The sequence below is a fragment of the Idiotropiscis lumnitzeri genome, chromosome 6 (genome assembly GCF_059441095.1).
Source record: "Idiotropiscis lumnitzeri isolate Australia: NSW breed Sydney's pygmy pipehorse chromosome 6, RoL_Ilum_1.0, whole genome shotgun sequence".
Lineage (NCBI taxonomy): Eukaryota > Metazoa > Chordata > Actinopteri > Syngnathiformes > Syngnathidae > Idiotropiscis > Idiotropiscis lumnitzeri.
In genome coordinates, this window is record NC_142396.1 from 22,451,614 (window position 1) to 22,473,086 (window position 21,473).

The 21,473-nt window shown below is 41.1% G+C and overlaps 2 protein-coding genes across 3 annotated transcripts in view; one reads left to right on the forward strand and one right to left on the reverse strand.

Moving 5' to 3' along the window:
* The window catches only part of LOC148335911 (uncharacterized), a 39,462-nt gene extending 19,808 nt beyond the window's left edge, over positions 1-19,654 (reverse strand). The window contains exons 1-2 of the mRNA XM_088298442.1: positions 13,342-19,654; positions 13,114-13,253 (exon numbers count right to left, since the gene is read on the reverse strand). Of these exons, the coding sequence (XP_088154568.1) occupies positions 13,114-13,121 (8 nt within the window). The 5' untranslated portion in view covers positions 13,122-13,253; positions 13,342-19,654. The remainder of the gene's footprint in view (positions 1-13,113; positions 13,254-13,341) is intronic.
* The window catches only part of cdk10 (cyclin dependent kinase 10), a 108,792-nt gene that overhangs the window by 33,916 nt on the left and 53,403 nt on the right, over positions 1-21,473 (forward strand). For both annotated transcript variants that reach the window (XM_088298440.1, XM_088298439.1), the window contains one exon: positions 51-103. In XM_088298440.1, coding sequence (XP_088154566.1) covers positions 51-103 — 53 coding nt within the window. The remainder of the gene's footprint in view (positions 1-50; positions 104-21,473) is intronic.

Sequence of the window (21,473 nt, forward strand, 5' to 3'; positions counted from 1 at the left end):
ACTTTGTGGCATTGAAAGTGTCATATTGTCCCACTCTGTTTTATTATCAGGGATCTAAAGGTGTCTAATCTGCTGATGACAGACAAAGGCTGTGTTAAAATAGGTAAGTCAATCATAGTAACATCACTCACAATCAGCCCAATGACTCGTTTCAGAGAAACCGTCTGATTAAAATAAAATGTATATAGAATAATTATTACATTTTAACACTAGAACCAGTGTTGTTTTTGTCAACGATGACAATGACGAAAATATTTCGTTAATGCCCCTTTTTTTCATGATGATGAGCTAAAGGAGGTTATTTGATGACGAAAACATGACGTGACGTACATGAAATTTTCCTTGACTAGACAAGACGGGACGAAATTGTTAGCGTGTGGTTCATCAGATGCTCAATATTTATAACATTCCTTCCTATTGTACATGCAATCTGTCTTTCAACACATTGCAATAAAGTGTAACCTATTTTTTGTTTGGGCACGCCCACCACCGGGGCAGCACGGAGGGCGCATGCGCCGCGCACCCACCGTCACACATACTGGTGTCGCATGAACACGTCTGCGGTCTCGGCTCACACATTACACACACTGACACGCGTTCCTATGACGGACCATGGCGACAGTGACACTCGTAAGGCTACTTCACGCTGATTAATGCACGCTTGTACAAGGAAACAAGACATATTTTTGATAGAGTCTGTACTTGTGCTACTGTACTATAGAACAAGTCAACGACAAGTATATGTTGTTAAAACGTTTTTATTTTTTGTTGCAGTAGTGAAATAAAGCCACAACAGTTGCCAAATAAAACGTTTAGGTTCTTGGCTTATTTTGGCGCAATGAGCATTGATTCCACTGTTACGTTATCTTTTCGTTTGTAATGCATAATCCTCAATAGTCCATCAGAAAGTCTTTGCTATTGGGTGGAAACCTATTATGCCTATTTTTAACTAAAATGGACTAAAACCTTTTTGTGTTTTCATCTAATAAATTTACAAAAACAGCCTAAAACTTGGGCGGCACGGCGGCCCGACTGGTTAGCACGATGGGCTCACAGTGAGAGACAGCAGCGATCGTGGGTTCGATCCCGGCTCCGGCCTTCCTGTGTGGAGTATGCATGTTCTCTCCGTGCCTGTGTGGGTTTCCTCCGGGTACTCCGGTTTCCTCCCACATTCCAAAAACATGCATGGCAGGTCGATTGAACACTCTAAATTGCCCCTAGGTATGAGAGTGAGCGCGGATGATTGTTCGTCTCTGTGTGCCCTGCAATTGGCTAGCAACCAGTTCAGGGTGTCCCCCGCCTACTGCCCGAAGATAGTTGGGATAGGCTCCAGCACCCCCCATGACCCTAGTGAGGAGAAGCAGCACAGATAATGGATGGACAAAAACATTTTTCTTTGCGTTTCCGTCAACTAAAACCGACTAAAACCTTTTTGAATTTTTGTCGACTTAAACCGACTAAAATCTTTTAGAATTATCGTCGACTAAAACTAGAGTAAAACTATCACGAATCGGAATGACTAAATCTGGCGAAAATTAAGAAGCATTTTCGTCCAAATGAGTAAGACGAAAACTTAATCTAAAATGCCTGCCAAAAACAACACTGACGAGAACGCCTAAAGGGCAGCCATTTGGCTGGATTCATTTTGGACTCATATCCTAACTCAGGTGTGAACAGCCCAGCAATTTATTTGTATTAAGTTCATTTTGTCTTCTTCTTATTATTTATATTTGACTAGTTCAGTTATAGCAGACAATTTCGTTTTAGGTTAGTTCACGGACAATTAGACAACATACACGAACAGGAATTCACCGCCACCAAAAGCCGACACATTCAAAAGCCAGACCAACTCATCTCGCGGGAAAAAGGACGGAATCGAACCACGTACACGCAAATGAAAAATGGGTGCACAACATGTCACGCCACAACCTCACGCAAGCAGAACGCAGCATACTATCAAAAGGACTGAACTACGCGATCACACCCCAAAAAATACCACATGAGGATTTCATTTTAGCAACGGAATTAGCATGTGAAAAAATACAAAGCCCAGGACAAAAAGCAGCACTACGCAATTAAGTCGCAGGTATATTAAAAACGGCCAAACCACCACCCAGCAATATTACCAAACAGGAAGCAATAGCCATGAAAACACTATCAAAAAATAAAGACATCACAATCCTCCCAGCAGATAAAGGCAGAACCACAGCAATCATGGACACGGACAAATACGAACAACAGATGCATCAGCTACTGCACGACGACGCCTACGAAGAATTAAAGAAAGACCCAACAGAAGACAGGAAAAATAAACTCAAAGCACTACTCAAACCATTACTCAATGAAAATAAAATTGATAGGCAGTCATACAACCACCTGGTACCCACAGCGAACATCATCCCCAGAATCTATGGCACCCCAAAAATCCATAAACCAGGCACACCCCTGCGTCCCATAGTAGACAGCATAGGATCGGTTACATATCTGTCAAAAGCACTCACAGAAATAATAAAACCACGACTGGGACTCACAGACCAACACTGCAAGAACTCACACCAACTCGCCACCGAACTCACCAACATAAAAGTACAAAAAGACGAAAAGTTCATTTCTCACGACGTCATTTCATTGTTCACCAAAACTCCCACACAGGCTACCATCCAAATACAGGACAGGTTAAAAGCGGACAAGACACTCAAAAAACGCACAAATCTAATAGTACAGGACATCAACCAACTACTCAATTTCATCGCCACATCAACATACTTCAGATATAGGAAAACCATATACCGGCAGAAAGAAGGCTTAGCCATGGGAGACCCTCTCTCAGCCATCCTATGTGGATTCTTCATGGAGGACCTAGAATAAAAGGCACTTTTAACAGCACCGGACAAATTCAAACCCTCTCTATGGAAACTACTGGATGACATTCTGAAAAAGATCAAAATAGAACACACACAACACCTTACCGACCACCTCAACTCCATCGACACCACTGGCAGCATCAAATTTACACATGAAGAGGAAACGGACCAATCCATAGCCTTTCTGGACTTGAATATACATCACACAGAAAGCGGAGACATCAAAATAAAAGTACACAGAAAGCCCACACACACTGACCAATACCTCCTTTGGACATCAGAGCACCCCACCATTCATAGGTTATCAGTTGTTAGAACACTACACGAACGCACCACAATAATCACAGACCCGGAGGACAGAACACAGAAGGAAAAACATATAAAACAAGGCACTAAAAAGTTGTCAGTATCCACAGTGGGCCATAACAAAAGGGGCAGGTCAGGTCAAAAACAAAAACAACACAACACAGGTGAAGAAGAAAAAACATACAAACAAGAGCACAGAGGAATGGTAACGTTGCCGTACGTAAGAGGAATTACGGAACGGATCCAAAGAGCAATGAAAAAATACAATATCAACACACCGGTTAAACCACACACATCTCTCCCCAAAAGACAGAATACACCCAGAAAACAAATGCAACTCCGTTGATGAAATCCCATGCAAATCATGCAACAAAACCTACATTGGGGAGACAGGAAGGAGTTTAGACATAAGAAAGAAAGAACACAAGACAGAGTGCGAGAAGGAGACGGCAACAACACAAACAAGAGCAATAAAAGAACATGCACAACAGGAACATTACAAATCAGCCATCACCGACCACTGCAAAAGGGAAAACCACATCATGGACTGGGAGAAGGCCAGGGTCATCCGCACCGAAGAGAACAAGCACCAGCGCTGGATCAGGGAGGCTATCGAGATCCGTAAACGAGGCACAAAAACGATGAACAGGGATGAGGGAGCCTTCATCCTCTCTACCACCTGGAGCAGCATCTTGGAGGAGTGACCGGACAGCGGGGGGTGTGACTAGCCTGTCATTTTTTTGACAAGTAAGTCACGCCCTCATGGAACATCAACTGATAAAGACGGGTCACAAGACACCATCATGTGACACTCAGAGGAAGGCGAACGACTCGCCGAAACATGTCAGATAAAAAAAAATAAAAAATACACGCAATTGCAAAACCACAATGGAAATGCAAAAGCTACAACACAACAACATTTGAACCGCAGTGTTATTGCAAAAGCTACAACACAACGGAAGTGCCGCGGCAACGGAAGTGACCGAAACTCCTGCGGGTTGGCAAAAGACACAAAGTTGGAATAGTTCTAAAAGTAAAGTTGTTTTACTGTTGGAGCTTGTGTCACTGTAGCAATGTCAGAAATAGTTTATGCTGTGTTTTTCAAATGATTTATTTGTTATGTTTCTGTGTGGTGTCCGCGTGTACGAACAACAGGCTCAGTGTGGACGAGAGGTCAGCTGTCACTTGCCAGCCACGTAATAGACGTTGTTGAGTTAATATTCAGATAAAACAAGGATGAGACGCTAAATTGCGGTTTTGATAATCAAAGTTGGAAAAATAAACTCAAGTAAAATTGTCATTTATTTATCGTGCTTTTTGTAGTATTGTAGGGTCTTCAAAAGGCACGACATCAGGCGTTCGTTTAGTTATCTCCTGTTTTATTGTTACAACACAGCTGCCTTGATCTGGAGCCGACGCTAACTCCGATCAACCTGTTCCGTCATCATTACTCCCTCCCTCTCTTCTTCGTCCGCTTCTTTCATTCTCACACAACCCTCCCGTCCAATTTGTTACAGTATTTTTAATATCCATCCGTCCATCCATTATCTGTACCGCTTCTCCTCACTAGGGTCGCAGGGGGTGCTGGAGCCTATCCCAGCTATCTTCGGGCAGTAGGCGGAGAACACCCTGAACTGGTTGCTAGCCAATTGCAGGGCACACTGAGACGAACAACCATCCGCGCTCACACTCATACCTAGGGGCATTTTAGAGTGTTCAATCGACCTGCCATGCATGTTTTTGGAATGTGGGAGGAAACTGGAGTACCCGGAGGAAACCCACACAGGCACGGGTAGAACATGCAAACTCCACGCAGGAAGGCCGGAGCCAGGATAAAACCCATGACCGCTGCTGTGTCTCACTGTAAGGCCATCGTGCTAACCAATTGGGGCACCGTGCTGCCCGTATTTTTAATATTCCGTGGATAATAATATCCTGTGGACGTAAGGTTTACATTACAATTGTTAAAGTTTAACATTACTCTTCCAACTTTGTGTCTCTTTCCATCCCTCAAGAGTTTCTCTTACTTCTGTTACCTTGACACTTCTGTTGTGTTGTAGCTTTTGCAAGAGCGCTGTGGTTCAAATGTTGTTGTGCTGTAGCTTTTGCATTTCTATTGTGCTTTTGCAACAGCGTGTATTTCAATGTTGTTGTGCTTTGGCTTTTGCAATTGTTGCAACCTTTTTCGGCTTTCGTACAAACTGCTATAAAACACTAAAATAAATACAATACAATGCATCTTTGTTTATAAAGTGTTTTACAAAACATTTAAAACCCACATTAAAATAAAACAAATGAAATAAAATATTACTACCAGATACTATCAGTTAAAAACAAAGTAAAAACTCAGGCAGTGACTGTTGTTGTTGTTTGTTGGAAGCAAAGTCTATCTCTTGTCTGACGCAAAGCAACTTGAAAATTGTCCTCAAAATAAATTTCTCATCCTATCACAGGGTTTTACAATTGCCTCTAGTACATGCGAGAAGGCATTCTCTGATGTAAAATATTGTGGGTATCCCTTTACATTTTCAGTTGTGCTTAACCTGCAGAGTATTAAGAGAAAAGAAAAAGACAGGTGAGGTCTGTTGACTGTTTAGACATTTTCTGTGATAAATAATCACTTGCTAATGCTTATTGTCAGGTTCGCCAATTTGACATATAGGGTTCATAGCTGAAAGAAGAGAGGCACTCAGCCCAAGTGGAGACAAAAAGGTTAACAAAGTTTATTTGGCAACTTCATCTCCCTTCTGTTCCTCGATGTTTTTCACACATTCCCTTTTATAACATCGAGGAATCAGATTACACTCCGAGAAATCAGATTACACTCAAGGGTGGTACAGTTCGTCTTCTCAAAAGCTGGTTTAGTCCGGTTTATCATTGGCGTGCCGCCATGGGTCGCAGCTGACTTTGACGTCAACATCTTTTATCAGGACCCAGCACGATGTTGCTTGCTTCAGACTTCGATGCCAACTTATCAGGGCTCCTCACGATGTTGTTTACTTCATCCTCACTTCTGAAGAAGTGCCACCGCCCTGCCAATTGCAGACACCTCTCTGCAGTAGAGATGTCCTCCTGTACCTCCACTCTGACTGTAAACACTCAAGCAAAGTCCACTCCACTAATTTGCAACATGTCATGCGCACCATGTATTGAAATAATGCTGCGTCATGGCAAATGTATAATAACCTCTAAATATTATTCTAACACTTATACATCACACAATGTGGAGTTGCAGACTTGCCCAGCAAAGAGTCCTGGACCTCATAAAGATGTCCTTTAATAGTCCCACAATGGGGAAATTTGCAGTGTTGCAGCAGCAAAGATATAGATCACACAGAGGCGGCGGCGTAATGTAGCCGTTAATGTATAACATTAGCCGCAGACATTCATAAAAACCATGCAAATATACACAGGATATACGTATATACACAGATCCTCATGTATATACACACTTACATCCCCCAATATATACAAGTGTAAGGAAACACTCCTAATGTCTGTCCATGGTACACAGAGGGAATAAATAAAAACGCGATGATAAAAAAAAATACTGAATGGTAGAAAATACTGCAATGATAGAAAATACTGCAATGATAAAAGTACTGTAATGGTAAAAGTACTGCAATGATAAGAAAATACTGCAATGATGAAAGTACTGTAGTGGTAAAAGTACTGCAATGATAAAAAACTACAGCAATGATAGGAAATACTGCAATGATAAAAGTACTGTAATAGTGAAAGTACTGCAATGATAGAAAATACTGCAGTGATAAAAGTACTGTAATGGTAAAAGTACTGCAATGATAAGAAAATACTGCAATGATAGAAAATACTGCAATGATAAAAGTACTGTTGTAGAAGACGTACTGCAATGATAGAAAATACTGCAATGATGAAAGTACTGTAGTGGTAAAAGTACTGCAATGATAAAAAACTACAGCAATGATAGGAAATACTGCAATGATAAAAGTACTGCAATGATAGAAAATACTGCAGTGATAAAAGTACTGTAATGATAAGAATACTGTAATGGTAAACAAAAAACAGTATTGGTCAATATTTAAGTACAGCATTGGATAAAGCACAGTAGTAGTGTGTATTGCATCGTAGGACTGCACAATTGCACTAATGCCTGCCCGTTTGTAGGCCTGACCTAATGTTCTTGTTAAAAAGTCTGACAGCAGCCAGCAGGAAGGAACGGCGAAATCTCTCTTTCGTACAGCGAGGGTGTAACAGTCTATCACTGAAGGAGCTGTGGAGTGTTCTAAGAGTGTCATTGAGTGGGTGGGCTGGGTTGTCCAGCATTGATGACAGCTTTGCTGTCATCCTCCTGCCCCCCACTGAGTCCAAACAGTCCAGGGAGCAGCCCAGGACAGAGCTGGCCCTCCTCACTAGTTTGTCCAGTCTCTTTTTGTCCCGGCCCGAGATGCCTCCTGAAACTACTGAGTCATAGAAGTTCCTGAGGAGTGTCCCCTGAACGCCAAAGGCCTCAGCCTCCTGAGTCGGAAGAGTCTGCTCTGACCCTTCTGTGTTGTCGCTCCAGTCCAGTTTATTGTTCAGATGAACACCCAGGTACTTGTAAGCTATCACATGACTGAACTCTCATGAATTTTCATTTAGTTGTAAAATTGTAAGGAGCTAGCAGGGGGCGGTATGTCTGAGCTGTAAGCATCACTAATCTCGCAGGTAATGGCTGCATTTACGAAAGAAAAATAAAATAGAGTCAATCACATCTTTAAAATGTATTAATCCTAATTAATTGCAATTCAAACTCTTTCTGAATTATACTATATTTTATACATACATATATACAACAAACACGTGTTGCATTGAGGTGGTAATTTAAACTTGAATAGCTGCGGTGGAACTGGAACTCCTTAATGCAATGAGTGCAAATCACTACTCGCGTATTGTATCGTTCCATCTGTATTCATTTTTTTTTAATTTAAATTCTCCACCCAGAGGGCCACCCTGCATTCTTTCATGTTTACATTTCCACATGCATGTATCCACTGGGGCTGAACAATTTTAGGAGAAAATTGTATTGCGATTTTTCTGACAGATATTGTGATTTCAATTTTATTTGCGATTTTCTTCTCAATATACAGTGGCATTTACAAACATAACAGAAAATGCCATTGTGCCATTAAAAACAATAAAAGCTATTATTGTATAAATGCACAGACAAGAGATATTTTGTGAACAACTGTATTACATGCCGTCAAGTATAATTTTGTATTTGTGTAATTCTATATTTGAAAATGCATTTTTTTTTTAACCCAAAAATGTTTTACATTTTGTACTAGTGTACTTTTTCTTTGTACATAAATGTAAACTTACAAGTCAATAAAAAACTGTTCTTTAGTGAAGCAAAATTGATTAAAAATAAAAGTTTGAGACCTATTATTGTGTAGATCTCAAAACTCAATACTCTGTGTTGCAAATACTGGAATACAGTGCTCCTCAATAATTTTCTGTTACGTCCCCCTCCAACAAGAAGAAAACAGGTTAGTGGCTGCTGATTTGTGAGTGTTGGGGATCAGCGCCCTTTATATATATATATATATATATATATATATATATATATATATATATATATTGCAATTGGCTGGCAAACAGTTCAGGGTGTCCCCCGCTCCAGCACCCCCGCGACCCTAGTGAGGAGAAGCGGTACAGATGATGGATGGATATATATATATATATATGTATATATATACATATATATGTATATATATATATATATATATATGTATATATATATATATGTATATATATATATGTATATATATATATATGTATATATATATGTATATATATATATATATATTTAATCATAATCGCATTTTTCATTAACTCGTCGTTAATCGCACATTTTATTCAATGTAAAAAAAATCCCTTTTTTTTTTGTCCCAATATTTTATTAAATTGTAATACCTTTAATACTTTAATATATGAGAATTTTCTTTTTTGTTGTTTTTATGCACATTCTTTTTTCTTTTTTTTTAATTGAAAAATGTTATGTTTTACGCAAGATACTTCTGCTTGTCTTCAAAGCTTGAATTGCCCTCGCTCCAGCGTACCTCTCTGATCACCTCCACCCCTACGTACCTGCCCAGCCTCAGGTCTGTAGACCAAAGGCTGCTGGAGGTGTCGAAGAATAAGGGCCTTCCCTTTGGAATGACCTACCATTAAATGCTAGGAAAGCCCCCTGTCAGTCCACTTTTAAAACCCATTTGAAAACACATTCTTATTCTTTAGGTTTCAACGCAACATGAGACTGTCACTGTTCTGCTGTTCTTCTGGTATCTATTGTATATGTGTTTATTTGTTTTCATTTGTGTTCTAATTTCCCACGAATTTATATTGCATCATATGGAAAGTGCTTTGTGTGATGGAGCAGCTCCGTCAATAAGGACGGTACAGCATGATCCCGGGGATGCAAGTGCGCATACGCATGCACTGCACATTCCTATACTGATTCATTTCCACCCCGTTTAATACATATGCACCCACCTGGCACCACATCAATACCACGTCAGTCACAGTTTTAATAGAGCGACCGAGGGTGCACACTTGGTAGTTTTATTATGGATGGAAGTAGGGCTGGGCGATAAACCAAACATTTACCGTTACCGAAATTTATTATAATGACCGACATCATTTTTCACATGTCGGTAAATTCTGTGTTTAAAAAAAAAAAAGTCTTTTCTGTCTGCGGCTATGCCCCTTTAAGACGCCTTTAGCGCGTGCAGTCACGTGACTCCACACAGCTGAACAAGAAAGAAAACAGACGACGCGGTCGTAGCTGGCGATTCAAATCCAGAAGCGGCTGACACGGCTGAAGACGAAGTAACGTTAGTTGAAATTGTTCCTGTTCCACTTGTCCCAAAAAGAAATTAGACAGACGATGTTTGAGCAAAAGAACACGAACTACAAAGTGAGTCGTCAGCACCCAAAACAAGCGCGTCCAACCTTTTTTTTCACCACCCACAACACAATCATGCTGTTGACTGGGATCTAATGCTAAAAGTTCAAAACGAGAAGCAAGGTTCGACAAGTGACAACAGCCCATCACGGAGGCGACACCACTCGAGAGAGCGTCTAAGAGGTGGATGCGATATCCCGGCACATAGCTAAAGATAGAGCTCCGCTAGCTACAGTGGAGCGCAAGGGATTTAAAGTAGCCAGCAAGATGTATGAAAATGTTTCTCGCAAACCGTACTCCACAATATGGACAACATCGGGACGTGAGCTAAGTCATGTCAAGTAGTTTGCATCCACATCCGACTTGTGGTCGAGTCGCAACATGGATCCCTGTTTGAGCCTGACTGTGCATTACATAGACAAGTGGCGACTGCGCACCAGAGTACTCGAGATGGCATATTTTCCTGAAGATGCACACTTGTTTATTTGGCATTTCATTGACATTTTTTTCATTTTATTGAGCATTTTGTTTACAGGCGACAAGCTCCTTTGCACATGGCATTTTTTATATTATTTACAAGAGACATTTACACAAATCTAGACCTTTGCACATGGCATTACAGCATCTTGGCGCAGTCTATTTGCAGAAAAAGATTTTGCTAGAGGTAACCCTTTTCTCCTGTTCTTTGTGACATTGTTCAAGTCATGCAAAGCAAGCTATTTGGAATGTTTATACAAATGATTTTTGTACTTTTATTTTTCATTGAACATAATGTGTACCAGTTGGTCAATAAAAAAAGCAGTTAATATGCATTTCCTGCATGATTTTGGTCCACGGGGGTAATTTATCGCGCATCTATCGTTATCGAGGTAAAATTGCTCAATTTATCGCGATATTGATTTGAGGTCATATTGCCCAGCCCTTGATGGAAGCATACATGGACGCACACATGCGCACACGTTCAATTTAACACTCACCAGTCACAATACGCGGCAGACGCGACACGACATGACACGACATAGAGGAAGACCAGAGGGGGAGCTTCCGCATTGCTTAAATATGTTTGTTTGTCGCGATAATTATGTCAGGTGATGCCCAAGGGGAGGGGCAAAGCATATATAGAGGAGGTTGTGAAAAAGAGAGATAGAAGAGGAGAAGTGCTGCAGTGAAGGTAGTGCCAGAGAGCGAGACAGTGACGCATTTTGCAATGTAGCTGACATGGTAGTTGTGGTTGAACTCCATTCAGTGGTTTTGTAAATATATAGATAGATCTAGATATACACCATTATATTTTTTTAAATTACTATTTTTTCACTTTTTTCTGGGTTTTTGAACTTTTTGGAGACTTTTCACTGTGTTGCACTTTGGAAGGGCTGCACGATAAACATCACTGTTGCACATATTCTGGCTACGCCATTGATTTTGGAGGAGGTCGAAAAGGAACCCACGACACTTTGTTACAGCTCCAGCTGTTATGATATGCGCTCTATGAAGTTGTATTGTATTATATTCTATATGTATAAAATATATATAAAATATACTACCAATTTTCATAGATCCAGATTAAAAGTAGCTACTCCTTTTTTTCAAATTTAATATATAAAATATATTTTTATTTAATAATATAACGAGCCATCTTTTAAAACTAGCACAGTAATTGAATACAACCATTTACTTCCTTTAGCCACTAGGTTGCAGTACCACTACAATGAAAAGTGAGTTGTTTGATCTCTTCAGGCTGTACTTTTATCAAATGTGAGAAATGTTCAGAAGTAAATATTGTGTAGTTAAAGTTACAGCAGCTTTTTTTGGCTAAGCCTTGTCAATGTAGTAAAGTAAATGAAGTAAATTCAAAATGGGCGACTTCCTGTGCAATTTAGACTTTTTGTCGGTCTTGGCCTTTGTACATATCCATCAAATTTTCGAAGAGCTACATGAAACACACTGCTTGTTTGAAGATAGCACCATTTTTGAAAAATTGCATGAGAAACTCATAAAATATAGATGATTTTGCCAGGCCTGATGTGTGTACAAAGTTTCGTGAGATTTTGTGCATGTTAAGACCATCAAAATTATGGTGTTCTTTTATTGGCAAATTGTGCGTTGCCACGCCCACAGCTTTTTGCGAAAAATCACAATTTTCTGTGCGTTGCCACGCCCACAGCTTTTTGCGAAAAATCACAATTTTCTTTTATGACATCATGCAGGCCTAAATACTCTTCCGAGCAAGTGTGAGGTAGATCTTGTTAACCTTAGATAAACATCAAAGAATTAAGTATTTAATTCCTTTAGCCAGTCGGTGGCGCACCCATTAAGATGAAAAAAGTGTTTGTGGATGTCTTCAGCCCTGTTCTATTATCAAATGTTCGGAATCTTCTTGAGCCATTTTTGTGTAGTTAAATTTAGAGCAGCTTTTGTTGTCAAAGGCACGTCAAAGTTTTAAGTGAATTCAAAAGGGTCGACTTCCGGTGCAATTTAGCATATTGCTCTGCCTTGGACATACTTCATCACATTTTCAAAAGGCAAGGTGAAATACAGAACCGGGGCTGCTTTTTTGAACATTTTTAGTGGCCACTTGTCAATGATGCAAACACAAATTTAGCACCATTAGATGACATGTTCCCTCTTTTGTGTTATCTTTAATAACACCAAATAAGCATTTCTTTTCTGAACTGGACTACAAAAGTGCAAAAAAATAAATAAATCAAAGTTCCTTCTCAGAAAACAATTTAACCTGAAACATGCATTAATTACACAAATCCGAATTGCATGAGTAACTTTGGTACCGGTATCAAACAATTCCACTGTTTTCTTTAACAATTTACTTTAATTTCCACACAATTCTCAAGTGTATTTTTTTTTTCTTGTCCGCTTTTCAAATTATTTTTTTAACCCCCCCCCCAAAAAAAAATCCATAAATCTCTCAGTCTTACAGGTCAAGCCTGTCGGCTGGTTTGCACACCCATCCAGAATGGGTCACCATCTGAGTAGGTGGGGAAGTCGACGATGTTGACTCACCTCGGCATCCAGGAACTGTGTCGTCTATGCCGGTGTTGACAGGGTGATTGTCTGTCAGCTTATAGTCTTCGGACGCTGCTGGGACTGGCTGGGGAACTATCCCAGGTTTGCGATTACGGTGGTTCTGCTCCTTGTGGCGTCTGGATGATGAAGGAGCTATGTGTTGTACTCTCGCATGAAACCACAGCTGGCAAACACCATGATCCAATTTGGAAAACACTTCGTCACCTGGTCGTAAAGAAGGCGAAGTTCTGGCTCCATGGCGACGGTTGAAATAGTGAGCCTGTTCAGCCTTTTCCCTCTTATCTTTTTCATCCACATCTGTCCTGCTGGGCTTCTTAGGTTTGTGGTTCTCCTCCAGCGTTGAGAGTGTCGTTCTAATTGTCCTCCCCATCAACAGCTCAGCTGTGCTGTAGCCTGCAGTGGAACAAGGAGTAGCTCTATGACACATGAGCGCCATGACAGGGTCATCTTTCTTCAGGATCCTCAGTTGTCTGCACTGCTCTTTCTCCATGTCCACGAGGGCTGAACATGTAGTGTTGGAAGTCGAGTTGTCTTGCAAACTCCTGGAACTAAGCACTTGTAAACTGGGGACCATTGTCACTTACTAACTCACTTGGAATGCCGAATCTAGTTTTCATTATTTGTGCGCTTGTTGTAGATGACAGGTATAATATTTCAATGAACCTTGAGTAGTAATTCGAGATTACAAGATAGTTATATTGTTTAAATTCACAGATGTCCATGGCTACTCTCTTCCATGGTTGCTCACAAAGTGGTTTGGATAGGAGAGTGGATCCTTTTGTTGAGTTCTTTTTATTTCATAGCACACCTGACATGAGGTCACGAGCTTGCTTATTTCTGATGAAAGTCCAGGCCACCACTCGGATGAACCCGCTCTCTGTCTACATTTGATGAGACCTTGATGTCCCTCGTGGACTTTCTGAAGTATTTCACCTCTCATTGATTGTGGCACAACAATCCTACACCCTCTCAGAACTAGGCCATCAGGCATGGACAGCTCTGATTTAACTTGAACATATGCTCTAGCGTCTACTGGCACTTTACTGATGTGCACAGCCATCCTCTCTCTATTAATCCTGCAACACATTGAAATTCAGGTTCAGTTGCTGTTGCTACCTTAATTTTATCCAACTTACCTGTAGATCCCTGATCCCTGATCCCTTCCACCACAATATCCACATAACAGGCCACGTCGTTGTGCTTTTCATGAACAGTGTTTACGTTCGGTTGCGGGCTGCGTTACAATGCGTCCGCAACAATCAGGGTTTTCCCATGAGCATATTCGGCTATGGGGTTGAATCTCATTATCCTCATGAGAAGACGCTGGCAACGTAAGGGTACATTGTCCAAGCCATGATAGTTGATGAGAGGTGCAAGTGGTAACCAGCTTGAACTGTTCTAGTCCATTAAGGTATCTGTTGAACTTCTCGCACGCCCAGGCACCAGCCAATGCTTCCTTTTCTATCTGTGCATAGCGATATTCTGCATCGCTAAGCCTTCAGGAGCAATGAGCTACGGGTTTCCAGTGCTCCCCATGGAGTTGCAGTAACACACCACCTAGTCCATAACTACTTGCATCAGCCGACACAGCAGTTGGCTTCCCCATATCATAGTTGGCAAGTACTGATGCATTTGTTAGCAAATCCTTAATGTTCTCAAAAGCTGTTTGTTGAGAGTGACTCCATGTCCATTGTTGCGTTTGGGCTTGTTAGAGCAAACAGTTAAATGTCGGCTTATGGGTGGAGGCTCAGGTGATTGTGATTCGTTTCATTTGGTGCGTGGCTCACATAACAGCACTTTATTTGATAGGCGAATCCCACTTAGTCTCTGGACTTGCGCCGCAGCACTCAACCCGGTAAAACACCTCTATTTTTGTTAATTTATGGTGTTGTACGCGGTGCGCACCCCTCAATTGCCATCTCAAAACCTGGGAATTCTTTACAATTTACTCAAGTCCCAAAATGATGTGCCGGTCGAGACTGTCCATCGTTGCCGTTGTATTAGTTATTTGGGGGGTGTATTTTATACTTTAAATGCTGTGATTCTTCATTTAATCTTAAATTGTTTGGTGGCTTTCGAATCGGCCGGCAAGTGACTTCCGGATACGTGCATTATAGAAAATGTAGTTGTCTTGTGGTGGGCCGCATATGACTCGCATAATTGAAAGTAAATATAGCCAGACAAAATTATTATTATTATTATTATTATTATTATTAGTGAAATCACGTAAAGCTTGAATTTATTTTGATTTAAAAACTAACCCTCTGTATTTAACATTGTTTAGGATATTACCTACTGCTACTGCTGATGCTACCACTGCTGCTCTGGAAAATAAACAAATAAAAAGAACGGTGGAAGAGTTTCTTGAGTAATTTCCATAAATCACTGTGGTCCACCCTTTCCGTGGGGAAAACGGAACATCCATACGACATCATTCCTCAGGAGCTCATTCATTGGCTGACCCACTGTTGAGCGGTTTGGAATATACCTTCCTTGGTAATTGGCCATTCCCACTATCCACCACAGCCCTTTCAAATTAGCTGGTGGTGACAACTGCCCTATAGCCTCCACCTTCTCTGGGTTTGGCCGGATGCCACACCTGTCAATGAGGTGTCCAAGGAATCGCAGCTGGCCCTGTTTAATTGAACACTTATTTTTGTTGAGCTTCAGGCCAGCAGTCTCTATGCATTGCATTACCTGCTCTAAGTTGTTGTCATGTTGTTTCTCAGTAGCCCCATACACCAGGATGTCATCCATGTAGACTTCAACCCCTTCAAGGCCCTGTAGAGTCTCCATCATCTTCCTCTCGAAGATCTCTGGTGCACTTGTAATTGTAAAGTTGAAGCGGCTGAAGGGAGTGATGATTGTTGGGAGCCTACTGCAGTTTGGATGGAGAGGCATCTGGAAGAACCCGCTGGCTGCATCCAAGGAAGTAAAGACTGTAGCTCCGCTAAGTTTCGCTATGATGTCATCAGCTCTGGACAAAATGTATCGTTGTCTTTTAACTGCCTCATTGGGCCTTGAGGTTGACACAGATGCGAGGTTTTCCTGTGCTTTTCTTCAGGCCTGGCACCATAGGTGCACACCAGTAAGTGGGCTGTGTAACCCTCTCTATTATGCCATTATTCCAACTCTTCTTTCACTTTTTGCAGCATGGGAAGAGGAACATGTCACGCTGTGTACAGCATATGGCTGAGCATTGTCTTTTAATTATCACCGGTTCAGTCTTTAAAGTCACATGTTCACCGTATGCTTTGTTGGAATTTAACTCTAAGAATGTAGCATAACTTTTACCAAATTATTTGAATTAATTATCTGACTCCATTAATGGTTAACCAAACACGACCGACATTCATCCAACAATTATGCGCGCTCGTTTTGAGAGAAAGATGACCAGGAAGCTGGCAACTTCACATGGGAGCGGATTTATTCCTAACAGGAGATCTAGTACAAAAGCCCTCTCAGCACAGTTCCGTGCGCCTCTGTTCCAAACAGAAGACGACGACCCCTCCCCAAGTTGCCCAGGATCATTTATACATTTCAGCAAACAAAGCAAAGACATCCTACTATTCTACAACAGCGCCTTGATGTCTGGAAGGCTCTGCGTCAGGACCCCCCGTTATCAGAAGTGCGGCTCGTCGTGTACAAAAAACATCTGCCACCAACGCATTTCACACAGCCTGCCCTGACCTTCCACTGCACATCGAATAAAAGCACAATCAGCAAATATCTTTATTGCATTAAACTGAATACATGTAACTTGTAGTCAATCGTATCAAATCCTTTATCGTCAAATGTATAAAATCCTTTAGCTTGCATGTGGCCTCTGTTGGTCACCATCTCATCTACTCTCTTCATTTTAACAGACATTGGCCCTCGTCGGGGGATTAAATGTGGCCATTGCGTCGAATTAATTTATGACACCATGTAAATGATGACAAAGAGGCTCTTGTCTTTTAACATGTCTTTTCATGACACCAGCCGAACAACACCTTTTCTCGCATGAACAACCTCGCGAGACCCCTGCGAGACATTTGTGACTCTGAGTTACCGTAAAGCTGCAACACAGTCGCAAACACAAATTTAGCACCATTACATGACAGCGCTAGCGAAACATTTTTTAAAAATTGCATGAGAAACAAATAAAATTTTGATAATTTTGCCAGGCCTGATGTGTTTATAAAGTTTCATGAGTTTTCGTTCATATTTACAACTTCAAAGTCTGCTGCAAGCCACCATTTAAAACTCGCACAGTCAATGATTAAAACATTGATGACTTTGCCATGCCTGATATGTGTGCAGCTTCATGAGTTTTATTTACCAAAATCGGTGTTATTTTATTGGTGAACTGTGTGTTGCCGCGCCCACAGCTTTTCGCGAAAAATAACAAATTTTGTGTTATGATGTCATGAAGGTCGAACCACTCTTCCGAGCAAATCTGAGGTAGCCTTTGTTAACCCGCTAAGAGAAAAATACCAAAGAATACAATATTTACTTCCTTTAGCCAGTAGGTGGCACAACCACTATAAGATGAAAATTAAGTTTGTATATGTCTCCAGGCCTGTACTCTTATCAAATGTGAGAATTTTTTAGAAGACATTAACTGTGGTTCAAGTTATAGCACCTTTTGTTGTCAAAGCGACGTCAAACTTTAAAGTAAATTCAAAATGGCCGACCTCCTGTTCAGTTATCTTTTGTCTCCAAGGGCTTTTTTGTTGGTCTGGCCCTGGGCAATACTCCATCAGATTTTCGCAGAACTAGAACCAGAACAGCTTTTCACAAAAAATGACAAATTTCGTATTTTAACGACATGTGGGCCTAAACACTCTTCCGAGCAAATATGAGGTAGACTTGGCTCCCACTTTCTTATTTCTTTATTTCAGAAATTTAAGTTTTTTTTCTTGGTCTCCAAGGTTATTGTATTTCATCGATTTCCTTCTGTATTTTATTTCCCTTTTCCTAGTAGAATTATTTTCTCGTCTGTCTTCATATTAGAGTTTTTTTCAGATCTTTCTTGAGATTATTCAAGCTTTGGCTCCTTATTTTCTTCAGGTATAATGATATATAAATAATTTTCCCTCTCAGTACAGCTTTAAGTGGGTCCCACAATATTGCATGTGACACTTCCAGAGTCATTGGGTTGTAAATGCTGTCCTTTAGTTTTTTTTCACAATTAGTGGCTGAGTAATATGTATAGTCCCTATCAGTTGGGTGTAGTTCCCACCACCTGTCTATCATTCCGAGTACCCCTAAATTTTCTAACCAAATTAGTATTTTGTGTAACTGTTCCAGAAATCTCCACTGATGGATCTAATTTAATTTTTAAATCACCCCCCACGTATCAAGCCCGGGAATTCGTCATCACATTGAAAACTCTTTTATAGTGTCCCCATTGCTACCTGTGATGTTAAGCAATGTAATTTCATCCCCTTCAGTTTTCCCAGTGATATTCACAAGCCTTCCATCTTCATCAATATTCTCTGATATATCTTCATTCACACAGATTAATAATTCACAATTGAAGTGGCTACTCCATGTTTGTGCCCCGAAGCACTTGAAGAAGAGAATACTTGTCTCAAACCAAATCTTTCTAACTGAGCATATTCAAGTTCCCCCATGTGTTTTTTTGGAGAAAAACTACTTGAATCTTACTCCTTTTAACTGGATTTGACATTGTATGACATAATCATCAACGTAAAACCTGACATATTATTATTATCTCACGCTCGTATTTTTTCCATTTCTGTGAGAAAGCAAGTCGTAAAATGAACCTTTTTAACCAATGAACAATAACGAAGAGTTCACTTCCCTCACCTGCGTACTTTCTTGAGGGATTTGCCTCTGCTCCCCAAAGGAGTCAAACGGATCTCTCCCATGTTACCTTCCATTTAACATGCGTCTTTCACCCTTCACGCTCAGCCATCCCTCTATTGTTCAATACTTCCAGTTAGCTTTCACACTCCTCAATTCCCGTTTTCAGTCCACACCATCGTCCAAATGACCCTCCTCAATAATTAATTTGCGGACACTTAGCGGCTTCTTATGGGTTCCTCCTAAACCTTTCTGGAGTTGTTAATGCATCGATACCTCGGCGCTTGCTATGCTCCTCGTTTAGATCGTCCCAACAAGGAGGTGGGTTGTTTGATTACGTTCACCGATAAACCTGTGTCGGCCAGATCTTTCATTGCATTCTCCTTAGTCCCGTACACTTTGGTCCCAACTCCAGGCGAGCCGGAATGATGGTTTAGAATTTGTTTTTTTTTTTCTTCAGAACCCTCCTTACGTTTGAGGTTTTTTCTTTGTCATTTTTCGTAGGATGTGGTAGTAGTAGTTTCGTGTGGTTTTCACACCTCCTGTCTCATCCCTGAAAGCCAATTCCATTTTTGAGGTGTGTAGTCGAGAGCAAGTTTTAACGCTTGGTTCGACCACCAGGGTGAGATTCCTCTTAGTCAGGCCCCCAGAGTGCTAGCTGCACTCCAGGGAGCCGCTCAAGCCTCCACACGACGGCAACGTGGGAATCTCGGTCGTGGAGGGTAGGATGTGGTTTGCCAAATTAAGCCACCTGGCTCCCCTTATGACTACATTCCTCCTCACTTCTTTAAGGAGGTTCTCCCAAGTATTGGTGAATCGGTTTTGGCCATTAACAACTGCAGTCTGTCTTGTGGTGTAGTCCCCCAACATTAAAACATAGCTGTGGTGCAACCCCTGCTGGCCTCGATCAAGGTGTGCTGTCAAATGTTAGACCCATTTCCAGGCTGCCTTTTGTTTATGTCATGACCCGTGCCGGGCATGTCAGTGTTTTGTTGTTATTTTCTTCCCTCCTTCCTACCATGTGCTTTTCTGTTTTTGTTTTGTCAGCCGTGTAGGGGCGTTTCCCTCTCAGCCGTCTCGTCCTCACCAGCCACGCACCTGTTCCCTGTTAACCGTCACACCTGATCCCCATCTGCTCCCTAACGACCGGACTATTTAAGCTTCCCATACCGACAACGCAGTGTCGGGTCATTGCCGCTACTTACGGACCGTCACGACCACATCTCGTTCCCGTTCATGCTCTTGTCATCGTTCCAGCTCTTGCTCCCGCTCTCGTTCATGCTCCCAGCCCTTGTCACCTGTCCCTGTCCGCTTAGTTTGTTCCCGTCTCGTTTTGTTCCTTGTCCTGGTTCCAGTTGAGTCACGTTTAGTTCGCCTTGTTATTTTGCACCCTGCCACGTGTTTGTCCTGGTTTGACCCTTTCAATAAATTCCCTTTAAGTTACACCTATCCCAGCCTCCTCGCCTTTGGGTCCACCTCCTCCTCGCCGTAAGGCGATCCCTGACAGTTTAAAACATTCTGGAAAAAGTGGTGCACTGAGTTAAAATCTTTTTATGGATGAACGTAGGCTTCTGGAAGTTTTTCAGTCAGATTTCAAGCTGATGCAAAGCATAGAGTCAGCCCTGTTACGCGTTCATGATATCCTCCTTCTTGTTTTGTTGGATCTAACCGCAGCGTTCGATACAGTGGACCACAGTATTCTTCTGGCTCGTTTACAGCACTAGGTGGCATCAGTGGTGCTGCTCTAGAGAGGTTTAGATCCTATTTGGCGGCAGGCCTTTTTATGTTAGCCTAGGTTGCGCTGTCCCGCTTGCCCATCTGTCTTATGGTGCTCCACAGGGTTCTATTTTGGAGCCCTTGCTGTTTTCATTGTCGTTGCTGTCCCTCGGTTCCATCCTTCGTAAACATGGAATTTACGTCCACTGCTATGCGGCTGACAGTCAGATCAAAAAGACTCTTTCTCTTCAACACCACTTTTTTCCTGTCTAGAAGAAATCAAAATCTGGATGTTACTTTAATTTGTTGAATTTCAACGTAAAAAAGACAGAAGAGATGGTGTTTGGTCCAGTGTTGTTTTTGGCAGCCATTTTAGATTTAGTTTTAATCTTAGTCATCTGGACTAAAGTGCACATTTAGTCATTCCTATTTGTGATAGTTTTAGTCGAGTTTTAGTCGACGATAACACAAAAAGGTTTTAGTCTTGTTTTAGTCAACAAAAACTCAAAGGTTTTTTTTCTAGTTTTAGTCGACAGAAACGTCCAAAAAGATTTTGTCTAGTTTTTGTAAATTTATTCGACGACAACTCAAAAAGTTTTTTTTTTCCATTTTAGTTAAAACTAAGCATACAAGCTTTCCACCCAATAGCAAAGACTTTCTGATCGACTACTAAGTATTATGCAATAATAACAGATAAAAGGGGTAACAGTGGAATCAATGCTCATTTCTCCAAACCGAGAATCAAAACATTTTATTTGGCAACTGTTGTGGCTTTAAAGCAACATAAATCAACAAAATAAAAACGTTAT